The following is a 27259-nucleotide window of genomic DNA, read 5'->3' on the forward strand; positions in this document are numbered from 1 at the left end:
TATTTCTACATTTCTCTCCATTTCCTATCCCTTTATTTTTTCTAATACATATTATCCCTCTTACTAAATAATTCTCAATAATTTATTACTTTGATATAAAATAATTTATCATTTTTAAATTTATGTTTTATTTTTTTAACTTTTTTGTTTTTTTTCTGTTTTTTACTTCATCTCATATTTTTCTTCAATGTAACCAAACATACCCTTAAAACTTAAAAGATTTTAAGAAACAATGATGATAATTTGAAATTGCCAAAATTCAGGCGGTGAGGTTGTAACAATAATTTTGATAATTTGATATGATGATAGAGAAGTTGGCCTTGGCCCTAGCATGTGCAGACTGCAGGGCCGCAGTGAGGTAGGCCCATAATTTAATACAAAGAAAGGAAAAAAGAGAAAAAAAAAGAAAGCATCTCCACTCAATCCATGTTCAAATATATTTCAAATTAAAGTTCCCCCCTCCGTGACAAAGCTACAGCTAATGCAATTAGAATCCCCACGTCTACATACGCACCGGTTTGGATACGCTGACTGCGACTCACCAATCATAGGACGGCCCTGTTACCTTATTTCTTTATTATTATCATATTAGAATGTTCAAAATGGTGCGAGGGGAGGGGGCATTTTGGGTATTTGGTTAGTACGAAGGCAACAAGAGTACAAAAACTGACAGAGAAGACGGGAGACGGGAAAGTATGGGCGATTATGGGACCCACCACCCCTCCATGTGACTCATTCTGGTATAGGCCGTGAGATTAGCGTAAAAAGGTCCCACTCCAACGTTCGACTGTTTTTTTCTTTTTTTCTTTTTTTTTTTTAATCTAAAAACTAAATCCCCACTTTCTTACGTGGGCTTCATTTTCGGACCTTCTTTTACATGTTTGGACAATTTTCTGGGTATTATTTATTGACTATCAAAGGGCGTAGGATTGGGGTATACTGGAATTGGAACAGTGAAGAATTTTCCAAATTTTGATTCCAAAGATTAGTGTACGAAATAGAGTAGGAATGGAGTAATGCCATTTTATGGGTTTAGAGAGAGAAAGGGAAACATTGCACTGGCGAAGCGCTTAGGTGAGTCTGTCTCTGAACCGAATGCGGAAGGCTTTAGGGCGAAGCAAGCCTTTTCGTGGGTCTGAGTCACCATTCTCGGACTCTGCGCAAGCATTTTTTTGATCTCTCTCTGGAACAAGTAACTCTATATATATATATATATATATATATATATATTTTTTTTTTTTTTAGGCCCCTTCTTTCTTACTTCACGCTACTCTCGTTTCAGACTTTCAGTTGATTGAGCTGTGATTTGGGTGGGGAGCATCGGATTATTATGTGAGCTACTGACCACTGTGTTCCTTTTTGGGAGATCTTTCAGTGATTTGATTTACAGTGGTCTGAGGTTTTCTTTTTCTGGGTATGGGTGTAGGTGAAGACTGAAGACGAAGCCCTAGCAATCATGTTCACAGAAGGTCTTGACAAGAATGCAGTTCGATGGGTCAGGGAGGTTAGTTTCACTAACGCAACCCACATTTAAAAAAAAAAAATATCATCTTAGGAATTTTTATTTTACGTTTTTAATGAATGCTGGTTCGCTGCCTATTTGGATCTGGGTGATTGTTTCTTGCATTCTTGAAAATTTTAAATTGAAATTTGATTTGAGGGTTCTTTGAATAAGCAGAAGGAGCTTTCACACTCGATTTCGAACCCGATTCATCGGATAGATCCGGTTCGAGGTGCGGGTCGGGGGTTCGGGCTGCCACCGCCATCTAAATTCCGGAGTGGGCACTTGCCATCGAGGACAATTCCGGTGTCCAGAACTATTCCTGGTGATAATGATGATATTGAGTCAGGCTCAGACAATGACAATGATCTAACCACAGATTCGGAAGAGGAGGTTTATGGTGGAAGGTACTCTCTGGATTCATCGCCACCAGATAACAAGATTCCGAGCAATGCTGCTCATGGATATGGGAAGCCCTCACAAGGTCAGCCGCGTTATGCAAGCGATTCCATGTATTCAGATGTTAGTTCTTCAATTGATGTTAGTTCTTCAATGGAGACTGTGGGGCGAGGGTATGGGAATGTGGCTGAGAGATTGCTAAGGGGAAATGGAAGGTACCCAGTTGCGCAGAATGGTAATGGTTTCACGGAGGATGAGTCATCAGATTCTGCCGCTAGTTCAGAATTTTCAACAACTCAAGTGGGGAGCATTAATGGTGGTTTGCCTCGGAGAGGATCGTATGCTTCTGAGGGATACACATCCAGTGTTCCTTCCTGGGTGAATGCAGGAAGGGCCACCAAAAAGGTTGGTCATGCTTGAATGCATTTTGGTTACTTTTTTAATATAGGATCATTTACAGATAGGATAATGTTTGGACGTGGGTAAATTTTGTGTGTTTGGAAAATTGGAATTGTACTTTCGTTCCTAATTGCTAGAGTAGTTAATACTATTTAAGCCCCAACTTAGAGATGATACTACTTCCTACCCAGTTCTCTAGTATGATACTTTGCCTAATAATAATCTTCTAGAGACTACTTCTAACTTATATCAGCTGGCTGCTTCAGGAGTCGCACAAGGTTACTAGTGAAAAAGTGGCTTTAATCTGTGAATGTGTTTTTTATGTGGATATTCTGACGTTTATTAGTGAAAAAGTAGCTTTGAAATATGAATATGTTTGTGTGTGCATAATATGGGTTTCTTTCCAATAAATGCATGTGGAGAATGTAATTCAGTTGATGGAATCATGAGCATATAATAGTTTAGGAAATGCCCACATTACTTGAGCAGTGAGCTATGAAAATATTACTAGCAATTCCAACGGCTGGTTGTCATGTATTAGTTTTGTGTTTTTTAGTCAAGCTGTGTTTTCCAAACATTATGCCTCTAGAACTTATGGCTTAATTAGCACTTTTTCGTTCTGTTGTGTCCTTGGAAAGTCAGGGAAAGTATTTTATTTTTCTGCTTTCTACATTGAAGACAATGTGCATAATTGGTCGAGGGAGAGATCCGGAGTGATTTATGCATGACATGTGATATTTGGTGAGGAGCTTAAAAACCACCAAAACTGATATTAGATTTTGCAATTGATCTAGGTTGTCAAAGAATCTATAGATGGAATTCACCCTCTCAATTATTAATTTTAACGATCGATTTCAATTTTCATCGTAAATCATCTCCTAATATTACATATAGGGTCAAAAATAAAAGGGAAATACAAAAGGAAAAAATGAAGGAAAAAAAAAAAGTTTAAACTTAATAAAATACTTATAAAAAATAAAAGTTTAAACTTTATAAAATATGCTAACATGCTTCTCCAAATTTATCTCTTATTTCCTCTTTTTTATAAAAAGCGAATAATTTGAAAATCTATAAAATTTTAAATAATTTTTGTTGTACATGAATTTTCTTCGTACTTTTCATTGGATTCCTTCCTTTTTTTTTCCTTTTCCCTTGTACATTTTGTAATCCAAACAGAGTCTTAAGATTATCCTTGAGTCCTGGTTAATCATTTCTGTAAATGCAGCTATAAGTGCATGCTTTCCCCGTCATTAATGAAGTTTGCATAAATCCAGAAATCAAATAAACTGATCAGAATTGTGTAGTCTGTGGGCCACCTACATAGCCTTTAGGATATCCCCAACTGGAAGATAATTCTAAACATTATTGTGGTCCACTTAATGTTTTGCTTGCTGGAAAAAGAAGACATTTGTTAGAATGATGTGATTTCTTGTATGGATGATTTTAATGGTGTAGTTTGCTGGTGAGAAGGAATGACACTGATGTATATATTTCTAATGGTTTTTGACTATTGAGCTATTTCTTTTACTGCAAGTATTTAAACAAAAATTATCCTGTTGATTTATTTGTTCATCACTTGGCATACTCTGGAAATTTCTATTTATGCTTAAATTGTATCCACTGTTCTTGCCACCTCAATCCTTTCAGGATTCACATGCCAAAACCCTGCCAAAAGAGAGTTTTTCTGATGGTGATGACGATGTTCCCAGTGCACCTCCCTTCTGTGGTTCAGGTCAGAAAATTAACGAAAGTGCCAAGCAAGTTTCACCCTCTGGAGAACAGAGCAAACCTTGTGCAGCAGGTTCACATGGGTTCTCAACTAAAAATGGGCCAGATACATTAAGAAGTGTGCCTGGATTTAATTCAGAGGATAAAACTGGAATGGGGATTCCTGACAAGTTTGTGAGGTTTGTATATAGTTCTTTAATGTGGCAGACACAGTATATAAATAATCATGTTGACAAGGTGTGTTTTGACAAACATATTTGCACTTGAGATCTTTGTGAATTAAGATAAATATATGAGCTTTATTTTGTTTCACAGAACTACTGCTAGTGCTGAAGCTGATGTGCCTTCTAGTTCTCACCCTGCTCGCCTCCCTACATTTCATGCGAGGTATTTGGAATGACACCTTACTTGTAGATCCATGACTTATTGGCATTTAATTATTGGTGATGGTAATAAACCGACACATCTCACATGATTTATTTTCGTTATTAATCATACATTTTTGTAAATCAAATTCAGTGCTCAGGGGCATGGCATGCCGTGATCGCATATGATGCATGTGTACGACTTTGCCTTCATGCTTGGGCAGGGGGGTGCATGGATGCTCCCATGTTTCTGGAAAGTGAATGTGCTCTGTTGCGAAATGCATTTGGGTAACTTGTTTCTCTTCTGCTTGTTTGTTCACCATCTCTTTCTTGAATTTGTTCAGCCATTTTGTCCCAACATTGCTTGTTGGGGCTTCCTACTGGTTGTATTTGTTCTATTCAATTATTTTTTCTTGCCCCTCCATATGCTGCCTATCTCCTTTCAAATCTATATTTAAAGTGATGGATTGATTCCTATTTTCTTGGGACTAGCTTCTTCATCTATGTTCTCCAGGTTTGGTGTAGGAATTCTTGAATGACTTTTGACCCTGCTACACCAGCCTTGCTAACATCTTGCTTTAGCTGGGTTTGCTGTATGATAAATTGTATGTTGTTTAGAGTTTGGATCATTGCCAAGGTTTGGATTTGTTTTTTTGCAAGAGAAATTACGAGTTTGTACCATTTGATCAAGTTCTGAAACCAAAATGGTTTTTATGATTTTTCAGATCTAACTATGTTTATAGCCTATCAAAAAAAAAAAGATCTAACTATGTTTATGTCAAATGGAAATTAAATTTGTGGAACTTTCTGGAATTTCAATTAAGTTATTAATTTGGTTGCAAGTTGCAACATTTCAGCACTCTGGTAACTACTAAACTACCCTATTCCCTGGGGAAAAGTTTATCAAGTCAAGTTAGGTTTCAGTATTGATAGCATGTGGATAAGGGGGACACTATTGATAGCATGTGTCTAACATGCAATATTGACTTTGATTTGTTGTTTATTACTATCTTCACACCAAACTCCTTATGGTCCTGTATTTGAACTATAGTTTGCAGCAAGTGTTATTACAATCAGAGGAGGAACTATTGGTGAAGCGCTCTTCAGAACTTGCTAGTGAGGGAACTGTACCAAAACCTAAGAAAATTATTGGGAAGATGAAGGTGCAAGGTAATAGTTGGTCTCCAGATTTGAAATTCTCAATGTTCAAGAGCTTGGTGATAAGACTTTCCTGAGATTTGTTCCTTGTGCAGTTCGTAAGGTGAAAATGTCCCTGGACCCACCCAGTGGCTGCAGCATGTCATCTTTAAGGGCACCAACGATAAAACTGGAATCACTCCGATATCGATTATCCAATTTGCGGTCAACATTCTCTTCTGGATGGCAAGCACTTCGGAGGATTCATGTTGTGGCTCGTATACCTGCAAATGGTTCTTTCTCAAGAAAGAGCTTGGCATATGTGCATGCCAGTAGTCAGTATATAAAACAGGTGTCTGGGCTCCTGAAAACTGGTGTAACAACTCTACGCAGCAGTCCATCATCTTACGAAGGTGTACAAGGTATTATGAATTGCAATGTGCATTCTTTATTGGTGGGTCCAGCACAAAATGTATTAGCTTGCTGTTAGCCTCTCAACTAAATTCATTGCTATTTTTTTTTTTACTTCAATTATTTCTGGGTATTCCCAACACCAAAAGTTACAAATTTCTTTATCCTGGCTTTTTGGGAGGTGTTTGAGTTTCCTTATTATTTGAAGCTATCAGTAACCATCTAAGTTAAAACATTGTCCTCTTTTATTTTGTTTTCTTTTGTTGCTGTCCACCACTATGAAGGATAGCTCATCTTTTCATGCTGTTATGTTCATTTTTTATTGAAATGAATTGTTTGTTTCCATTGAAAAAGAAAGATTAAATTATGGGCCTTTGGCGATTCTTACGAGTCTGTTATAAAACTTTTTCCACCTTTTCCACAATTGCCAATTAGATTAGCTAACTAATGTAATTTAACATCTAATATGTTGAGCTACAGAATAGTGCATGTCATATCAGTATTTGTTGTTATGTTAACATGTAAGCTTACTGGGTGTCTATTGAGTTAACTATTTCTGTTGTTAACATGTAAGCTTATTGGGTGTCTGAATACTAAGTTGTACTCTTGTTTAGAACTGTTCCGAGTTTATTTGCTTTGTTCTTTTCCTTTTGCATCTAGTACCCTTCAACTTAGAATTTTCCCCCCCTGTTTTGCAAATGTTATCAGAAACATACTCTTGTATGTTGAGATTGAAAAGTTCAGCTGAAGAGGAGGCCATCCGAATGCTACCTGGATCTGGTGAAACCCATGTCTTGTATGTACTAATTCCAGTTCTTGCTTTTGTTTTCTAATTTGTTCAGAGTAAGGTATTGACTACTTTACAGCTTTCCAGATAGTCTAGGAGATGATCTGATCCTTGAAGTTAAGGACTCCAAGGGGAAGCATTTTGGTCGTGTCCTTGCTCAAGTGGCTACTATTGCTGAAGATCCAGTAAAATTTTCTGCACTCTTTGGTGGTTGTAAGGATTTATTATCAATAAAAAATTATTTTGGTGGTGGGTTAATATAGAAGTTGAATGCAGGGTGACAAACTACGTTGGTGGTCTATTTATCATGAGCCAGAGCATGAACTTGTTGGGAAAATACAACTCTACATAAATTATTCAACAAGTTTGGATGAAAATAACCTTAAGGTAAGAAGCTTATCGATACCTTGATACATTTCTTTAATAAGCTATTGTGTCATGATTGGAGATTTAGAAGTGCTTCAAATAAAAGTGCAATTTTTTTTTTTTTTTGTAGCACTTTTGTCAAAGCCAGTTTTGTGAAGTAGGTAACTTTTTAGATGTAGACCAGCTTTTGGTGTTACTAAAGTATTTTGATAATGGATAAATTATTTATCATATAACAAAATGTTATACTATTGATAAATTATCACAAGGGACATTATAGATTTTATTTTTCTATTATATAACTTATATGTATAAAGACACACCTCAAAGTAATTATGAAAAAAAAAAACCTGTATTGTCAAGAAAATAAAGACAGTAAATTTTTTGTTATGGTAAGAACTTTTTAAGAAACACTAAAAACAAACATGATGAGAATAATGTTTCTTTACATATTTGCCTAATTTATAAAAAAAAACTATGAGACGATAAAAAAGGAGAAAAAAACTCTTTCTTATATTTGGTTAAATAATAAGAAATGAATGAAACATGTAAAGATTTAAAGAGAAAGAAACAAAGAGAATTTTAGAGAAAGAAAGGGGTATTCTCTTTGTATATGAACATTTTTTTCTAATCTTAATGCTTTCCATGTTCTTGATTTGTAATGTTTTCTTGGAGAAGCACCTACCAAGTGCTTTTTTAGGAAGCACTCTTAAGTGCTTTTTATCATTTTAAAAGCGCTTTTTAAGCTTTTTGTAATGCTTAGCGTCCGTTTGGAAGTGCTTTTAGAAAGCACTTCTTGCATAAAAAGTGTTCTATCATAAAAGGCATTTTGGAAGAAAAATAAAGCATTTGGCTAAATTTAGAAAACACTTTTAAAAAGTTGAAAGTCACTTATGGTGCTTTTTGGAGAGGCACTTGATAGGTGATTCTCCTAAAAATACTTCTAGAGAAAACACTTCCACTAAAAGCAATTCAAATAGATGCCAAACACACTTTTAATCTTTATTGGGTAAGCTTCATTTTGAAGGAGTCACTCCCACATGTGCTCTTAGCCTTATAATCTGAAGCACTAGGAGACCTAAAGCACTGGGTTGTGCTTAACTTGGATGGCCATATCTTGATGGCTCAGTTTTCAACATGCACTTTTAACAAATGAAGAGGGGAATTTGTGACTACTTTCTGCAACAGGTTGTTGAGGGATTTAGGTCAAGATCTGTTTTATCATTAATTTTGAAGTGAGTGAAAAACTGTAAAAGAATACTTAACGATATTAAGATTCAGTATGATATGAACAGCATTAGATAGTGCAACCTTCATGACCAACTAGAGAATGATAAATTTTTATCAATTTTTAAAAATAATTTTTGATCATCAATATAGATGCAAAATCATCTGTAAAAATCTTAGTTCTGTTTGAATATGGAATAAGTCAATAACATTGATTATCGCCTTAGAATGTGGAAAGGAGTCCATAGTTCTGGCTTAGAAAGTAGTTTATGATATTAACTGTTTTTGGAATGATTCCTCACCTTGCAATTTCAGTACAATGAAATTGCTTGTTTCTGATTAGAGAAAAAAGCTACAAAGTGCTTGTTTGATAACTGTTTTTGAAAACAGTTTTGACAAACAATTTTTAAGAATGGTTTTTGAAAACTATTCTTTAATGTTTTGTAGAACAAAAGTCTGTTTAGAAACCTAAAATGTTTTTAACCTATTTTTAATATTTTTAAATATGTTTTAAAAATATTTTCATGTCTAGTGTTCTATTTTTAATCATTCTATATGTTTGTATAATTATTTTTTAAAACAACCCTCATAAAACAAGTGAAAACAACTAAGAACAGAAAACGAAAAGATGTTATTTGAAAACACCTTGTTTTCTGTTCTTAAATAATAGAAATCGAAAAGATGTTATTTGAAAACACTTTGTTTTTTGTTCTTAAGAACAGAAAATGGTTTTTGGTTGTCAAACATGTTTTCCTATTGTTTTTTTTTTTGTTTTTTTGGAGAATAGAAAACTGCATGTTTTCCTTTTTTTTTTTTTTTTTTTTTTTTTTTTTTTGGAGAAAAGAAACTGTTTTCTAAAACAATTACAAAACATACCCATAGGGTTTGTTTTGGAATGTTCTTACAAACAGTTTTCAGAAATAGTTCTATGATGTTTTATGAAACACAAATTTTTTTGGGAACTTGAAATGCTTTCAATTTGTTTATATGTTTTCAAATATTTTTAAAAAATAAATTTCATATGTGGTTCTTTATTTTCAATTATTCTTCATATTTATCCCATTATTTTTTAAATCAATTCTCAGAAAACAAGTAAAAATAACAAAAATATGTTTTCAGAAAAAAAAATTTATTTTCTGTTTTTTGGTTGCCGATCATGTTTTTCTATTTTTACTCTTAACTCTTTTCCTTTTTGGTTTAGTGTGGCTCTGTAGCCGAAACTGTGGCATATGACCTGGTACTTGAAGTTGCCATGAAAATTCAGCATTTTCAACAGAGAAATTTATTAATCCATGGGCCTGGAAGTGGTTACTGACCGAGTTTGCATCATATTATGGTGTTTCTGATGTATACACCAAGCTGAGGTAATGGATTTGATAGATTGACTGGTTCTGTCTTCTCAAATAATTATGCCTGAAAAGGGCATCATGCATCATTTTGTGACTCATTTGTTCTACATGTACTTTCCTCTAATGATTGTTGATTTTTACTTTGTGGTGTTCACAGGTATTTATCTTATGTCATGGATGTGGCTACACCTACAGCTGATTGTCTGACCTTAGTATATGATTTGTTGTTGCCTGTCATCATGAAGGGCCACAGTAAGAGTACATTGAGTCATCAAGAGGTATGAATCAAGGTTTTCAGTTACTACCATGACTAAAACTGCATACTGTTACAAAAATTTTGTATTCCTGATTTCTGAGTTCCCTGTTTGTTCTGTTGACATGCTTCTTTTAACATCGTGCTGCCTCATATGTCTTTTAACATAGTAATTGATCATTGCTTTTGCAGAACCGAATCTTAGGAGAAATCAAGGATCAAACTGAACAGATCCTTGCACTAGTTTTTGAGAATTATAAGTCACTTGATGAGTCATCTGCTTCTGGGATTATAGATGCTTTCAGGCCAGCAACTGGGCTTGCTGCTCCTGTGTTGGAACCTGCTGTAAAGCTGTACACACTTCTTCATGACATCTTATCTCCTGAAGTACAAAATCATCTATGCCACTATTTCCAGGTTCAGACAATTGTCATTTCTCATAATGATGATGGTGGTGTTTCTACATATCTGTTGTTTACTAAATAATAGTACTACCTAACCAGGCTGCTGCAAAGAAAAGATCAAGAAGGCACTTGGCTGAGACTGACGAGTTGTTTCCAACAATAGTGAAGGCAGTATACTTGATGCACTTACAGTTTCCATTGCCTACCAGAAGATGAAATCTCTTTGCTTGAACATTCGAAATGAAATTTACACTGATATAGAGATCCACAACCAACATATACTTCCCAGGTATTTTTTTTCACACCTGGAATGGTTGTGAAACTGTGTATTGTGTCTTCAGTTGATTTTTGGGGTTAACAATTTTTTTTTTTTGCGGTATTATTCAGTTGTAATTGTGGGAAAAAAAACAAGTAGCATTATGCAGTAATGCATGTAATGTAATATAATACAACATAGTTTGATTCTTAAATGAAGATATATAGCAAGGGGGGTTGGGTGGAGATCTGTGAGGTTCCAGGTTTGAGTCTTGGAAAAAAAGGTTCTCTATCAAAAATGAAAAAAAAAATAGCATGTCTGTTAATGTCATGGATTATATCATAAGGTCTAACAGATGAGTTTTTGAAGGGAAAGGGGTTGGTAATGACATAATCTTTATCTCCTTGGGTGATTTCCAGAGTTGGAAAATTGACGTCTTAGTATAAATAATTTCCAAAAATTTTAAACAACAGTGTATAAGATCTGAATTCTCAGATCATGCTGTTTCATTTTGAAAAATTATCTTATGTGTTTGGCTCCATACAATGCTAGGAAGCATGAAATGTAACATTTGTTTCCAAGCAAAATTGAAGCTATAACTGTGCAAAATTTAATAGTCTTTCTTTTGATTATTTTTTTTTTCCTTCTTTTTCTTCTTTTTTTTTTTTTTTAAACAGCTGTTAATTTCTTTTAGTCTGTAAATTCCTGAATGCCTTTTCTTCTGGTTTCCTAAATATGTTTTAATTATTGACATTTTCTTTGTAGTCTTTTGTTTTTTTAACTTCTAGTCTTTAAAAACCAGTTCAGAATATTTTCAAGAATTAGTCAAACTATGCATATACTGAATATAAAGGGAAAATATGATACTTCTCAATTATGTGTTCTGTTTTGCTTGCAGTTGTTTTATTTAGACCACAATCATGTACCATTTGAACACTATACCATGGTGCAACTTTGTATTACTTTGTGTGGTTTGCATTTGGAACTTGTTTTTCTAAGCTTCATTATTTTATACAAGTTGTCATATTTTACTTGGATTCTGATATAGCAGCAGTAATTGTTGATTCTTGGATTTTGAGCCTCTAAACTGAAATGCGTGGTTTTTGCTTAGTTGTAGAATAGGGCTTTGCCTTGCCTATTATAGTTGGGTAGATTAGCACACAACTCGTGGTTTACAAGTTAAGTTATCAGTTTATTCCTTATAAAGGCACCAATGAAGCCTTAATCAGCACTCTCTCTCTCTCTCATTTGCATGCATGCATGTTGATAATCTTCTAAGCATATGAAATGATTCTTGATTTGCTCTATAGACAAGCACAAATGCATGAATGGAGGAATGGTTCCATGAGGTCAACTTAACTTAGGCATTCATGAAATTTGCATGTTGCTCACTCTCACGGCTTTTTGCTTGTTGGTTTGGCTGGCTGTGTAATTTTGTTTCTATCATGTTGATATCCTAATATTGATGAAGTGTTTTCCCCCAAGTGCAGTTTTATAGACCTTCCAAATCTGTCTTCATCCATATATAGCACAGAGCTTTCCAGTAGATTGCGAGCCTTTCTCATTTCATGCCCTCCACCAGGCCCTTCACCTCCTGTAACAGAACTTGTCATCGCAACAGCAGATTTTCAGAGGGATCTTGCGAGCTGGAACATAAAGTAATATATGTCACAACTCTACTTCGTCGTAAGTGCCATCACAGTATCTATAACTTCACATGGTTTCAACTCATTTTATGTTTTATGTTCTTTCTCAGTCCTATCAAAGGTGGAGTTGATGCTAAAGAGTTGTTCCACTTGTATATTGTCATCTGGATTCAAGATAAGCGCCTCTATTTGCTTGAATCATGCAAATTAGACAAGGTTCGTATGTTAAGCTATGGCATTGTGAATTTCTGATACATAGGCTATGCCAGAAGATATCTTGCTCTATTTACTTTTAATGGCTTTACCAAAATAGTGCCAGTTTTTTCTTTCATGCTAATATTTGTACCCAGAAGCAGGGTGTATTCTTGTTTTGCCAGTCATGAAATTCAGTTGCCTTGCCTTTGTTCATTTAAGATTATATCTTATGATGTTGATAAATAGAAATGAGTTTTTTATCTGTTAGGGCATGGATATCTTATGATGTTGATAAATAGAAATGAGTTTTTTATCTGTTAGGGCATGGCTCAATGGTAAGAGCGAGTGTGGTAGAGGCGCATGGTCTTGGATTCGATTCCTGCCATTGGGAAATCCCTGTATTACTTGGAGCCTAGCTGTGGCGGGTACAGTCAGGCTCGTCGGGGTTTGGAAACCATGGTTGGGTTTGAAGGGCCCTACCATATGATGGGGTTTCCTGATTATTAAAAATAATAAATAAATAAATGAGTTTTTCCTGCATTCTGTAGGATATAATTGAAGGAAGCTTTTTTGGGGGAATTTCCAGAATTATTTAACATTCTGCCACTTAATTTTTCACCTACATGCTTGAAAGAATTGTCTAAAAGTCATTTTCTTGCAGGTAAAATGGTCAGGGGTCAGAACTCAACATTCTACTACTCCTTTTGTTGATGATATGTATGATCGAGTGAAAGAGACTCTGAACGATTATGAAGTCATCATTTCTCGGTGGCCAGAATATACCTTCGTTTTGGAGAATGTATGTCCCTGTGGTGCTCATTCTTTATTCATTGAGGGGTTTTAAAACTAGAAATCAAAAATGGGGTTTTAGGAGTAACAATTGGATCCTCACTTGTTTTTAATACCTTGTATTAGCTAGTAACAATGGATCAAGAATCATCCTTTATTTAATTGAAAAGACTACAAAATCCCAAAGTATGCTGATATGCTCCTGTTATAATTGCAATAACCTTGAAGAGAAAATTGATTTGCCCCCATAAGATGTCTTGTTATGGAATATTAGTTACTTTTATTAATGATATAAGTTATTGGTTTCCACTATTTTTTATGATACTTAAATTTCAAGAAACTGAACTTTTTATTTTCTGGACTGTGTAATGCACAAAAAGGCTATTGCTGATGTGGAGAAGTCAATAGTGGATGCTTTAGAGAAGCAGTATGCAGATGTTTTACTGCCGTTGAAGGAAAATTTGGCACCTAAGAAATTTGGCCTTAAATATGTTCAAAAGCTTGCTAAACGATCTGTGTGTCAGTACATTGTCCCTGATGAGGTGAGCTGGCCTTCCCAAATTCTTGTAGTTACTTTTTGATATGCATATGCTTTTGTCCTGAAATTTTGGTTTTGTTTTTCAGCTTGGAATTCTTTTGAATTCCATGAAGAGGATGCTCGATGTATTGCGCCCCAAGATAGAAACTCAGATCAAGTCATGGGGTTCTTGTATCCCTGATGGTGGAAATACAGCACCTGGAGAGCGCCTCAGTGAAGTAACAGTGATGCTAAGAGCCAAGTTTAGAAACTACCTGCAAGCGGTTGTGGAAAAACTTGCTGAGAATGTGGGTAAACTTCATAGATTTTTTTATTAATTTGAATTGTCTTGTTTACAAATCAAGCTAAAGTACTTATTTTCCAGAAGTAGTTAATCATTAGATGGCCTTGGTATAATAAATATATGCATAATGTCTTTTATAAAAGAGATAGAAAGATGCTGTTCCCTTTAAGTTTATGATAGCGCGCACATGGAAGAAAGGGTTTAATGAAAGTGGTTATCCATTGAAATAATGATATTAGTTTTCAGAAAGAACAGAGATACATTTACATCCTCAGAAAACAATAGAAAAAGATGCAAAAGGAGCAGTAGTTGAACGCTTTGTCAAGCAGTTAAAGTGCATGTATGAATTTTGAACATATGCTATTCAAAAACTGAGACTGTGGGTCCAATATCAGTTATCTGCCATTATAGTGTTAACTAGCTTATATATGGTAGTATTTTTACATGTGTATTTGTGTCTGCGTTTAAGATGTAATTTACCTGTAGTCAGTCATATGCTACAAACAATTTCATACATAGACAACTGTTCAACATATGCTTTTGAGCCACTGCTTTTTTGCTGTATGTCCAGCACCTGGTTTTTTTTCCTCCCATCAGATGGAAATCTCCTCAAAAATTCTAAATTAGATTTCAATTTGTTATATGTGACCTTGATTTGTTTGTTTTTTGCATTTTTCAGACAAGGTTGCAGAGTGCTACAAAATTGAAAAAGATACTCCAGGAATCAAAGGAAACTGTGGGTGAATCAGATGTACGAAGTAGAATGCAACCACTGAAAGACATGCTGATTGAAACAATAAATCACCTTCATACGGTCTTAGAGACTCATGTCTTTATTGCAACATGTCGGGGCTATTGGGACCGAATGGGACAAGTGAGTTTCTTAACTCAGGATTTAATTGACAAAGCTCACTTCTCATTTATAGTTTCACACATCATAGGTTGTTTTTCTTTTGTCACAGGACATTTTAAGTTTCTTGGAGAACAGGAAGGAAAATAGATCTTGGTATAAAGGTTCACGGGTTGCAGTATCGGTAAGTAGTAGAATTACAAGCTCATCTGCTTCAAATCTAAATCCTGAGTTATAGAAATTACACTGTTTAAGGTAACAGAGATGTATAAGCAGCATGCATTGAGAGGGCACTATGCCCATTTTTTTGTTCCTTTTAGATAAAAAAAATTCTTGGTCTATGAAAAGTTATATGAAATTGGATGAGATCAATCCATAATTATTTTGGCCTTTTGGAAAATGTGGTGAATTATTATCAGGTTAGACGATTCATTTGACAAAGGTTGATTCAGTTTAACCAGTTTCTTGGACAGGAACAATTAAGTGCTGTCCTCTGTGTTCTGTTATGATGCTCATATAGGGTCCTGCTGAAGGTCTTGTTTGTTTTATTTTATTCTTGTTTTTTGTATTATAAGTGGTAGCTCTGATCAGGAGGTCTCAGATCACAGTCAACTGGACTGAACGACTGTAACGAGTAAATTGCTCCTCTAGTTAAGTGCCAAGATTACCAGTTCACCTATATATGTGAAGATAAGTCAGCTGGCTTATAAAACCTAAAATTCAGTTGGAGAAGACATCATTCTTTTCAATTAATTACATCTTATAGCCTACCCAAGTCTCTAACTGAGCAGGTCTGTGAGAATGCTTTGAAAAGCTAGGTTTGGGACCCAAAGAACACTGGTGGCCTGAATGCACAAGGCAGCTTGTAGTTCGAATCATCCCATGTTATCTATTGGTGTTAAATATTCCTTTTTTTTTCCTTTTTTTTTCTGGTTCTATTATTGTGTTTGCCTAGGACGACGGTCAGCCTCTAATGTGCAGCCTTTCTGTGACATGCAGATTCTGGATGACATCTTTGGATCACAGCTGCAGCAGCTGCTGGGTAATGCACTGCAAGAGAAGGATGTAGAGCCACCAAGATCTATTATGGAAGTGCGGTCAATGCTGTGCAAGGATGTTCCGAATCACAAGGACAACACTTACTATTATTAGGCCAGATGATGGTGTGTAAATATGGATGGGAGAAGAGGATAAATGATAAAATAGAAGGAGCACAAGAAAGCTGGGAGATGGAATCGGATGGTCTTATTCTTATTTGCCATCCAAACTGCGGGCGCAGCCAGTTTTGTAAAGGGAGCAATTGACTTGGCTGCTCCACATTCACAGGGCTGGGCTCTCTAAGAGGGTTTTCATTTTTATATGATATAGAACACTGGGAATATTCCCATATCTTTATAGTACCGTATATATTAGATAATAGGTTTGCTTTCTCAATTTTGTTCGACCTTTCTGTTATACTCAGTGCCACCAAACGTTCTTACAGATAACTAGACAAATGCTAATAGCAAAGTGAATTAATTGATCACAAAGCATGTGCATGTGTTTTTGCTGGTTATTGCCATTCCCTGAGATCAAGGAGTTGTGATAATATAACCTCCAAAGGATGACATCCTTGTTAAATATTCCTACCCGAGAATTTATAAATGTATGAGACACGAATGCCCTTTGTACAAATCCTTCAAATACTTTAGCACAAAAATACAAATATTTCCTTCTCTTTATTCATCATTGCTTTTCTTCTCCTCTTTCAATAACCTTAAATAAATTTAGCAAAAGAGTTGTACTTCTCATCAATGGATAAGCAAATAATCCATATTCAATGATATAATAAGTTCATAGGTATCGTTTTTGTATATTTTTTCTATATTTTTTATCACATTTTTTGGATTGGAAGGAGGAGGTTTGTTTGGAGTTCTTGAACATTTCATAGTTGTTTGGTCTTGTATCTTTGGACACTCTTAAAAGGATGCCTGACCATTTACCTTTGGACACTCTTAAAGGTGTTTGATCATCTACTTTTGGACACTTTTAAAGGTGTCCGACCATATACCTTAAGAGTGTCTTGTGTACCTTTGGACATCCTAGGAATGTTCGGTTGTATAATGTTAGATGATTATAAAAGTCTAATTTTGTACATCTGGACAATATCTTTATTTAAAAAATTAATTTAATTAAATTTTTAATACTAGAGGATGCATCTACACTAAAAGCTCCAATAATGAAAGGCTACAAATGTATTCACAACAGATATCATTTATTGAAGTAGGGAGGCATTGATCTAATGGGTATGAGAAATCGATAAAAGAAATAGAATGACTATTATGATCGGTAAAAGAGATATGGGGGGACTTGTGGACAAAAACTTAGAATTACTTGTGAAAAAAGTAGAGTATATAGAGGTTCATTGAAAGCTAATATAAAAAATGAAAGTATAAAAAAATAGAAAGAAAGATTGACATGGACAAAGAAATATGAGTGTCCATTTACTCTCAAGGGTGTAAAGTTGTCAATTGATGATGATCGGATATTGGTTGGTAAATATGGAAGACTGATACATATTGGCACACAATATCTCGAAAGGCATTCTCCTGTTGGTCGTTTTAAGTAAAAAAGAAATGAGTAAGTTGAAATATCAAAAGGCAACAATAAGCCAAAAGAGATATTGAATGATTTGAAGCAAAGAAATGAGTTAAGTTGAAGCACTTTGAGGACCATATACAACGCAAAGTATATAAATAAAATAAGGAATATGGCGATCAATTACGAATGTAATAATTGATGCATAAATTAATGGAGTTGAACTACATCAAATAACATAGAATGGATGAACACAATGATTACATTATAGATTTGAGGTTCGCACACCCAACATCCATTGATTTGTTGCTGGCATTTTCCAATGGTGTTGATCATGGATTATACCTATAAGACGAATAGATATCAGATGCCTTTGCTTGTGATAGTTGGTGTAACATTAACAAATAAGATATTTGTTATTGCATTTACATATCTTGGGGGGTGAAAAAAATGATAACTACACATGGGCCATAAATTTGAGAAGTTTGATGTATGAAGATTTCCTTCCAAAGAGTAGTTGTCACTAATAGGAATTTAATCTTATAAATGCATTATATAATGTGTTCTCAACTTTCTCACTTTTTTTTTTTTATGTAGATGGCATAATATATATATATATATATATATATAAATATATTCTTACACATTGTAAGAAAACAATTTGAATCAAAGGCAAAGTAGGAGGCTTTTATTTCCACATGGAATGTTTTGATGTTTGTTGAAATTGAAAAGACGTATGAGTACTATCATAGTGCCTTTGAGGGACAAAACCAAATGTTTACAGAAGCAACCAAATACTGGAAAGTTCAATGGTTACTTCTATATAAAGAGAAGTTTGTAACAGTTTGAACAAATAAAAGCATGCATTTCAGTGATACTACAATGAATAAGTATACTCATTTATAACCTTTTTTTCTTTTTTCTTTTTTTTTTGCACAATGTTTTCAAACATATTATGTATTAACTCCAAATGTTCTTCATTATTAAACAGGGCTAAAAGTTCAGATGCTAAGTTGAGGAAACAATTGGGCACATCTCAAGGTGATTTTAAGAGTTCTTAGGTCAAAATCCACACCATGTTAGAGTTGCAACTTGTAACACATTAAAATAAATGCATCATTTGAAATCAGTCTAATTAATGTTCAACACAACTTGAAAAGTCATTTGTTTAGTGAATTAAGAGGAAGTATTTCCAAAACTATACTAGATATTCTGGTTGATGAAATAAAAAGATTTGAAAATGTTGGAGTGGATATATGTATAGACAGACTCACAAACTTCCTTATGCATAGATCTCTTTCTATAAGATTGAAGGTAAGCCAATCCCTTCAGCTTTGGTAGACACTCATTAGAAGAACTCAATTTGGTTCCTACCAAGATATGAAAGAAAAGGATTTGAAATATTCGAGTGGATATATTTGCTTGTGAATGTATGTACAAACAAACGCATAGACTTCCTTATGCATAGATTTCTTTTTATAAAATTGAAGGTAGACTAATCCCTTCAGCATCGGTAAACACTCATTGGAGGAAACTCGATTTAGCTCCTACTACACCAAGATACAAGCGAGACGGGTTATGAAACTGTTATGGAACACTTCCATAAATGGTTGTCAAGCACGAATCTAATTAGTAGGCAACAAATGCTAAATAAAGTGATGGAAATATCCACTCTAAAAATCACATCCATGATACCCTCCTAGGAAAAGGTAAAGTCGAAACAAAGATTGGCATCTTCAAAGAAGAATGATTCATCTATTCACAGGAATCCGTCTTCATTTGAGTATGTGAAGCTAACATGGGATGAGGAAGTGAGTATTGGTATGGTACTATATTATCAAAACAAAAGAGACGGTCGAAGGAAGTAATAAAATGATCAAGAAGGATTAGGGAGTACAAATCTGCATTTCCAAAATGTTTGCAGCCTTGCATTGTTTGTGTAAAAGATTATGGTAGCAAATGGTAATTGTGGATATCAAGCCATAGCTTTTATTTCATGGGTGAGGATGGTTGGCCACAGGTTAGAGAAGACATGTTTTGGGAATTATCTACTTATCGTGTAGAGTAGATGACTTATTTTGGGATAACTTGTGAGTTGATGAACTCTTTCATTCCTTGAATTTCTTTGATAGTCCTATTTCGGTTGATAGATGGTTGACGATGTTTGATATGGGTTATATTGTAGTTTCTAAATACAATGTTGTGTTTGTTCACATACCAATATAGTAGTGTCTAATATTCTTGCCTCTTCGATTGACAACATTGTCTACACCTATGTGAAAGATAATATCAATTGGTTTTGTTAATAACGATCATTTTGTGAAGGTAATATCATGAATACTTGTATACTTTATTTCCAATACCTTAATATTACTTAATGAAGTTATTTACTACATTATAAAAATGATTTCTAGGTTTTGATGCAACCTGTAGCCCCAATGCCACCTATTGCAAGCAACTAGTATAAGAGTCAATATCTTTTTGCTAAGTGTTGGATGACTTCACATGTACCTGCTAATGAGATATTTCGTGGTTTAATTTCTTACAATATTATCACACAAGATACTATTCATGTGGATGTTGATGTATGATGTAATACTAATGTTGTATGACAATGTAATCAAGGAAGATACTATGTATTTGGATAATGATATATGAATTATTATATTATTATTGTCGTATGATGATTTAGATATCAATTTCACTTTAAACATTGATTGTAGTGTTTAAGTACATACAATCGTTAAAAAAGTTACAAACATAGGATATATCCAAATAAACTAAATTAATATGCTTCATAATTGTAAATATAATAAATCTAGTTAAATTAAACTAAATTAAAGAAAAAAAAACTTAATTTCCATCTTGTTTGGCATTGAAGGGTTGAACATAACTAAGATGCCTAATCTTGAAAGACTAAACATAACTCAATGTCCAGTCAAAGGATGATAGCTCAAATGTCAACACTAAAAGGCTATACATAGATAAAATGTATAAAACTAAAGGTTCGGACATCGTACCTATGTCCATTCTTCTAAAACCAAACATAACTAAAATATTTGGCTTTCTAAGACTCAAAACCATCAATTCCACTTTTTTCCCCATTTACATTATAATTTTTCCAGATTTGTCACTTTTAAATCACACCTACATTCTTCGTAACCTTTTAACCATTTTTACAATATTTTCTTATTTATCAAAAATTATATATATAAACAAACCTAAAAGATCTTCATGTTCTATATTATATGAATTCAAACAAAATACAAATAAAAATAAAATAAAATTAGCTATAAATACACCTCTCATAATCTTATAACATCAAATAAACTTCAAATAAAGTGATTTGTAGTTAGGGTTTCTGATCCTGTGATTTGCAGAATTATTCAACTAGTTCCATTCGATTATCTGATTTAACCCCCAAGTTAGCCTATTCGGATTTTTAAAACATTTGATTCCAACAGACCAAAATACTCCAAAGGCCAATATCTCATAGTCCTGCTTCCAGATAACCATGATTGTGTATGCTCGGGGCTGCAATGAATCATCAATCCCATGGAAATCCCAAACGGTACCCTTTTAAAGAAAATTAAGACTGAAACCCCACCACAATTAGATGAACCCAACCAATTGTAGTTGCTGCACACGGGAGAAATTCCAAATGAAGAAATATTTACAAGATTAAATTTCAGCATAGCAATAAATCGGATCTATAACCACAAAAAGAATGGCATTAATGTTACATATTTTGCAGAACTCCAAAGCTGGCATCAACAGCACAATCACAAACACACTACCCAATCTCAAAGCATCAGAAGTTCCTCCAAGCACCCCAGGCCGCTAGCCACTAGAAAAGCTTTGATATCACTCGACAAGAGGTCCAGAAGGCTGCAGAGGCAACCCTAAGTAGTGCTGGGTTTTGGTATATCCTGTAAGCAGCAAACAAGCACACAAGTCAATTCTGGAACTACAACACAAATGTGTAAGAAAATACAAGTGGAGACATAATATAATATATGGAAGTAAGGGGTTTGGGAAACTTTGCTAGGAAAGACAAGGGTAACATTATTGAATGAATGATTATAAAGATCTCTAATAGCACCTAGAGCTGGACTTTTCCTGATTGGCTGCAATGACAATAACATTGTTTGAACTTTTTCCCCTACTCCTTTCTTTGTTTGTAACAGGTTTGTAAAGAGGGTTACCAAAGCCGGAAGCATAGGTGAAGCATATTAATGATTTTGAAGTTTGGATGCACAATATATCGTAAGTAGTTATCCAATAACCTACCCGATGGCCGTTGCCCCCCAGGATGCTACATTATAAATGACTTTGCTCCCATCCCATGCCTTCCGAAGCTTTCCCTTTTTCTTTTTTACAGAGAATGTTTTGCTCAGGGCTATCAGAAAATTAAAGAATGTCAGAACTCTTGTTATCCATTTTCTACAGCTAACTTGTTATAATGAATGCAGAAATATTAGATGGAATGAAACAAATGAGAAAACAGAGTGGACAGGTTTTCTTTTATAAAAATGTTAAGAGAGAGCATGGAAAAGTAACCAAACTCACCTTCCTGAAGTTGATTAGGAGTTAATTCCTGCAAAATAAACCACAATCAGTTAATATCAAAAGGCAAATACTGCACATGCAGAGAGGTCATGTCTTACTAAGCTTAAACAATTGTACATTTGCGCATACACCATGTTATTCAGGTTGCTAGATTCTTAGGCTTCCAAAAAGAACTTGGGGAGGGTACCAAGGCAGATTCACAAGTAAAACCAGTGAATTCATGGGATATATTTGAATCACAAGTAAAACCAGTGAATTCATGGGATATATTTGAATCTTAAATTTTGGTAACATGACACAAGTGAAAAAACAATTTACTTTAGTTGAAGCAACAACTGTAATTTGGTAATTGGAGAAGACTGCACATCCTTAACATAAGACAACAACAAAATCTACCCACTGACAAAGGAAGATAGCATGTCAATCACAGGCTCATTCTTGATCGTTCACTTAGTTACACTTGAACCTTCCTGGCTCCTCAATCACCAAAATTTTTATATCCAAATTGATGTAGAGCTTCACATGTTTTTCTCTATGATTTTACACTATCTAAGGACAGTTCCAATTAGTCTCAAATGTGAACTAGTTCAAGTTTCAACCAGTAAGAACATGGATCCATACAAGTCTCCCTTAGCTGAAACCATTAACTCATTACACATCCTAATAGCATCAATGTTTTCATGAAAGATGCATCACATGGCTCTGATATGCAAAGAGATGCACATGAAGACAAACCTGACCATCAAACAATGTGCAATAGTATGGTTAAAATTTCAGCAATTCTTACTGGACAATAAATGGTGGATGATATTTAAATAAAAATGAATGAAAATGAAAATAAACAAATATGTGTAAAACTAGGCTTCAACCTGCTAGGCTATAGACACTTGTAGCCCATACAGGATCTTCAGTTGCACCAGCTACACATCATTTGGACATATGCTCTCTCTCAATTTTGTTGATTGTATAAATTCAAGTAAACAACAAATGGATCCCCATCTTGGGTATACCACAGCCTACAGCTGTAGAAGAGAGGTAGGAGAAAGTAAGTTCAGCAACATGTGCCACCGGAATTGAGGAAAGTAATGGGAATTTTAAGCTCTCTGTTAACCTTTCTCCCTCTCCTCAAAAAAATTGAAGGGGGAGAGAAGGGGGTGTTAAGAAAGATAGAAACACCCACGACATGGACTATGAGTTGTAACTAAATTCTTTTCTCAGTTCAATTTTCCAGTTATCACAAATAGCTGGTGTTCAGATGTACATGGAAATTTTTCTCAGTTTAGTTTTCAGTTAATCCACAATTTTATCTTCCATTAAAAAAATATGATTTTTTTTTTAAATATAAATGTTGTTAGATGGATGAATCAACTAGGCAGGAAAGAATAAGCACATACAAATGTCATCAATCATTAGTGGAGATCCCCAGTTTCCAAGCCCATTCACTTAAGTTTTGTGCTTCCAACTGATGATTGGAATAAAGAAGCACAACAAGACATTGTAGTAAGCGAATTTAACCACCAGACTTCATTGGACAAGGCTCTTTGTCTTAACTATTAGGTCAACCCACAGCTTGGAAGGATAGAAAAATAATGGACTGTCTATGCTCCAAATACATCAAACTCAAATAAAATGGTAAAGTACATAAACTGAGGCAGAACTAATGAAAAGAACAAGGAAAAAATTTTCAAATTTGAGGTGTAATCTGGAGAGTGCAAGTGTATTAAAACAATGAGACAAAAGCTCGATAATCTTTCCAATTGTTTAAAGATCCTTGTTAATGCAGCAATTGAAAATATCTTTGAAGCATTAAGAACAAAAAACTCAACCCCAAATATGAAGCACACTACAAGGAATAGGATGTAACTAGCTTTTTCCATCGAGCCAACAAATAAAAAAAGCGATGGAAAGCTTGACCAAAAGAGGTTTAAAGACTATCAACTCAGAGAATTTCCCATACCTTAGTCTGTTTTAGGGACAACAGATATGCAGCCATGAAGCACGCAATGCCCTCCACTATATCCTCTTGCCTAACAAGAACATAATTTTCTTGGTCCAGGTCACTAATTCCACCTTCCCATAGATCATTATCATTGATCATGTCCCAAGAGCTGCCTTCTTCGGCTATCAAACAAAAATTCTGTAAGCAATCGCTACTAAAACCAAACATCGTTAGAAAGGGGTGGTCAGTGCCATTGAAAAAATAATGTTCTTAATCATCCAAAACCAAAATTCAAAGTTCTCCAACGAACTTCAACGAAATAAAGGGAGATGTACGTGCACTGCATTAGGAAACATGCCAAAATACTAAGAAACATATCAAAATATTGTATTCTAGTCAATTCAAATAGGAACCTAGCTTTGGATCCATACCAGAAATATTTTGTGGAACTGAAACCTGGGCACTCTCGAGCTTTTCGAGGAAATCGGGGCATTCCAATCTAGATTTGAGAAGATCACACAACTGCATAGAGGAAAAAATGCACACAGGTGCACAAAATTTTAAAATGTTAAGGTGATAAGCTTTCAGAATGAAGCATCTACCATCAATCAGTTGAGCCATTGAAATTGTATAACACATTCAAAATTGCAAATATTTAAGGATTTCATGGAGCTAGACGATAAAATTGGGAGATGATGAACCCTCTTTGCATACAAAGAAGAAAGTGGTAGGTCCAGGACCGATGCAGAGACAGAACAAGAAGTCCTAAATGCAATCTGCACCTTAAGTCACTATGATGTCTTTCTACACAGTTTTAGTTCTTCAATGTAAATTTCATGCACAAGCAATTGGCAACCTACAAACATCATACAAAGAATGTATCAAATTAATTTTTGGGGTCCTGGGCGCATGAAATGTCATTCAAGGGAGATTCAATGCCCATTTCTCTTAAAACAAGTATTATGTTGATGTAGATCATGTAAATTATACCAAATAATGCTGTATTGATGGGTGTCAAATCAAAGTTTCCAGTTGTTCCCTGTGCATCTTTAGGATGCCAGAAAACATGCACAATTAAAGAATCTACTCCTAATCTCATGCTCATTGATAACAAGTCTCTGAACCTCATATTTAATGCACTTAACATGATGGCAATTCCTAATTTTTTGCTTTCCCTTATTCCAACATGATTGCTTTCACCTCATCTTTGTGCATAATCTACAACATTGGACATGTTACATCTTATATTGTGGATCTTCCTGGTTCTTGTTTAGCGAATTTGTATGTTCCAAATCTGTGCCAATTTTCGCCAATTCCATGCCTTGGTCAAATATTTGCAACGTGTTCTTTCAGAATCAACTATAATTTGGTACATATAAAATATTACTAAAAAAATCCTAGCTCTGTCAAGCATGTCTTTACTATGACAACATCACATGCCATTTACAAATTCTAACATCACAACTCCCCTTTCCTTCCTTCTTCAAATCAGTAACCAGCATCCATACTGAAACAATATCATCGAGACTTTAACCATTTCTTAATGTCAAACATATTCGATCCAAGAATCAAAACCCTAACTACTCGAAATTATTCTCCTAAGTTTCTACGGCAGTGAAGATAAAAACATTCAAACAAAGAAACTCGGCCAATCAAATTCCGCAATTCACCCACGGAAGAAAGAAAAAAAAAACCCTAAAGCAAGGGAAATCAAAATTTAAAAACCTCATCGGCCTCCCGGTCGCGGCAGGGAGAAGCGGGACCGTCACCCTCGGCCTCCACCTCGGCACCATCAACGGCATCATCTTCGTCATCGCCGTCGAGGACGTCACCAGTGTTTTCGAGCAATTCGAGAGCTCTTTGACATTGCTCGAGCACAGCCTGCAAGGTCTTCTTCTTCACGAGAACCCGATCCTTTTCCACCTTGGGAACATCGACAGACGAGGATTTGGAACCTGAAACCTCGACCTCCATGCCCTACAATCCAAAAATCACAAACACAGACCCACCCTGCGTCCCTTCAAACCCTAGAATAAATTATATTTATAATTATAATTATCGATAATACTATTCCTATTATTATTCTAGGCCATGTGCTTGGTTTTGGAGTTTGTCTGGTGGCGTAAGGCGTCTGAGTTTGGCTACTTTCTGGTCTCCTTCGGCATTGGTTGGGTTCCGTAACTAGGAATCGCTCCCAGCTACACGGCAGCGATGCATATGTCCTCACCTCACTTCATCTCCATATCTTTTTCATATTTTGCTCAAACCCCAAACTAATCTCACTAATATCGTTCGGACCCAAATCGGTCGACTTTTGAAATACAACTAACCCACTTATTTTTATTGTAAATTACATTCTGCCCCCATTATTTGCACCGTTTTCACTTCTCCACCCTATATTATTATTATTATTATTATTATTATTATATTTTTAGGGCGTTCAACTGGATGAGGCAACTTTACCACTTGATAGTAAATAATTTGCAATTTGATATGAAAGTGATATGACAGTGGTGGTGATTCCTATGACCAATAGTTAGAAAAGTTAGAACATCCAGGCGACTAACCGCGAAGGTGAATTGTCCATCTTACCTCTCCAGATTCTTTTTCTTGAAACGAAAATGAATGCAAAAAGTTAGGGTGTGTTTCGTCTCCGAGAAAAACAAGTTTAGTAATTAGAAATTATATTTTATTTTTTGTTGACAAAAAATAAAATATTTTTTAATAATATTTTTAAATTATTTTCACTTTTTTTTTCTTATAATTATTTAAAAAAAAATAATTATATAAGAATATAGAATAATTAAAAATAAAGTATTGAATATAAAAATTATTTTTAAAATATATTTAAAAAGATAAGAACATTTCAAGTTTTCAAACAAATTTTTATTTTATAAAATATTAGAGAATGGTTTTAAAAAATTATTCTAAAAAATTATTTTTCATAACTATTTTTTAAAGCAGTTATCAAACAGTACCTTATGGTCTGGTTACTGGTTTTTAAAATAGATGTCTATTCTCTAAAACAAAAATACAAAAAATACATTTGACAATAAAAAATTATATTTTGTTTTGTATATGGTGTTTTCAAATAACATCTTTTAGTTATTTTTTGTTGTTTTCATTTGTTTTTTTTTTTAATGGCTATTTTAAGAAATAATTATATAAACATGTAGAATGATTAAAAATAAAATACTAAAAATAAAAAAAAATTATTTTTAAAATATATTTAAAAATATTAAAAATAGGTTAAAAATATTTTAGGTTCCCAAACACACTTTTATTCTACAG

At 34.4% G+C, this 27259-nt stretch overlaps 2 protein-coding genes across 2 annotated transcripts; one reads left to right on the top strand and one right to left on the bottom strand.

Moving 5' to 3' along the window:
• Positions 1–899: 899 nt before the first annotated feature.
• Positions 900–16444, top strand: LOC117906654. The gene is given in 26 exon segments (XM_034819771.1): positions 900–1074; positions 1283–1332; positions 1427–1504; positions 1679–2305; positions 3947–4206; positions 4343–4409; positions 4547–4680; positions 5444–5562; positions 5646–5951; positions 6649–6736; positions 6807–6912; positions 7004–7114; positions 9522–9615; positions 9618–9684; positions 9827–9947; positions 10115–10339; positions 10426–10471; positions 10474–10615; positions 12073–12240; positions 12339–12444; positions 13085–13222; positions 13593–13754; positions 13837–14037; positions 14713–14907; positions 14996–15067; positions 15883–16444. Coding segments are annotated over 24 exon segments (3756 nt in total). The 5' UTR covers positions 900–1074; positions 1283–1332; positions 1427–1456; the 3' UTR covers positions 16036–16444.
• Positions 16445–21049: 4605 nt separating this feature from the next.
• On the bottom strand, positions 21050–26191 carry LOC117907288. The gene is made up of 6 exons (XM_034820789.1): positions 25694–26191; positions 24400–24490; positions 23987–24150; positions 22030–22057; positions 21751–21859; positions 21050–21389 (listed from the first exon to the last, which is right to left on the bottom strand). Exons 1-6 carry the CDS (start codon positions 25940–25942, stop codon positions 21308–21310), a joined length of 723 nt encoding a protein of 240 aa, XP_034676680.1. The 5' UTR covers positions 25943–26191; the 3' UTR covers positions 21050–21307.
• Positions 26192–27259: the final 1068 nt, after the last annotated feature.

The sequence above is a fragment of the Vitis riparia genome, chromosome 18 (assembly GCF_004353265.1).
Source record: "Vitis riparia cultivar Riparia Gloire de Montpellier isolate 1030 chromosome 18, EGFV_Vit.rip_1.0, whole genome shotgun sequence".
Classification (NCBI taxonomy): domain Eukaryota; kingdom Viridiplantae; phylum Streptophyta; class Magnoliopsida; order Vitales; family Vitaceae; genus Vitis; species Vitis riparia.

Coding starts and splice junctions, on each gene's coding strand:
- LOC117907288 (XM_034820789.1), bottom strand. CDS start 25,942: ATGGAGGTCGAGGTTTCAGGTTCCAAATCCTCGTCTGTCGATGTTCCC. Junction 22,058..23,986: donor TGTCCCTAAAACAGACTAAG/GTATGGGAAATT, acceptor TTTATTTTGCAG/GAATTAACTCCTAATCAACT. Junction 21,390..21,750: donor TGGGGGGCAACGGCCATCGG/GTAGGTTATTGG, acceptor TGCTGCTTACAG/GATATACCAAAACCCAGCAC.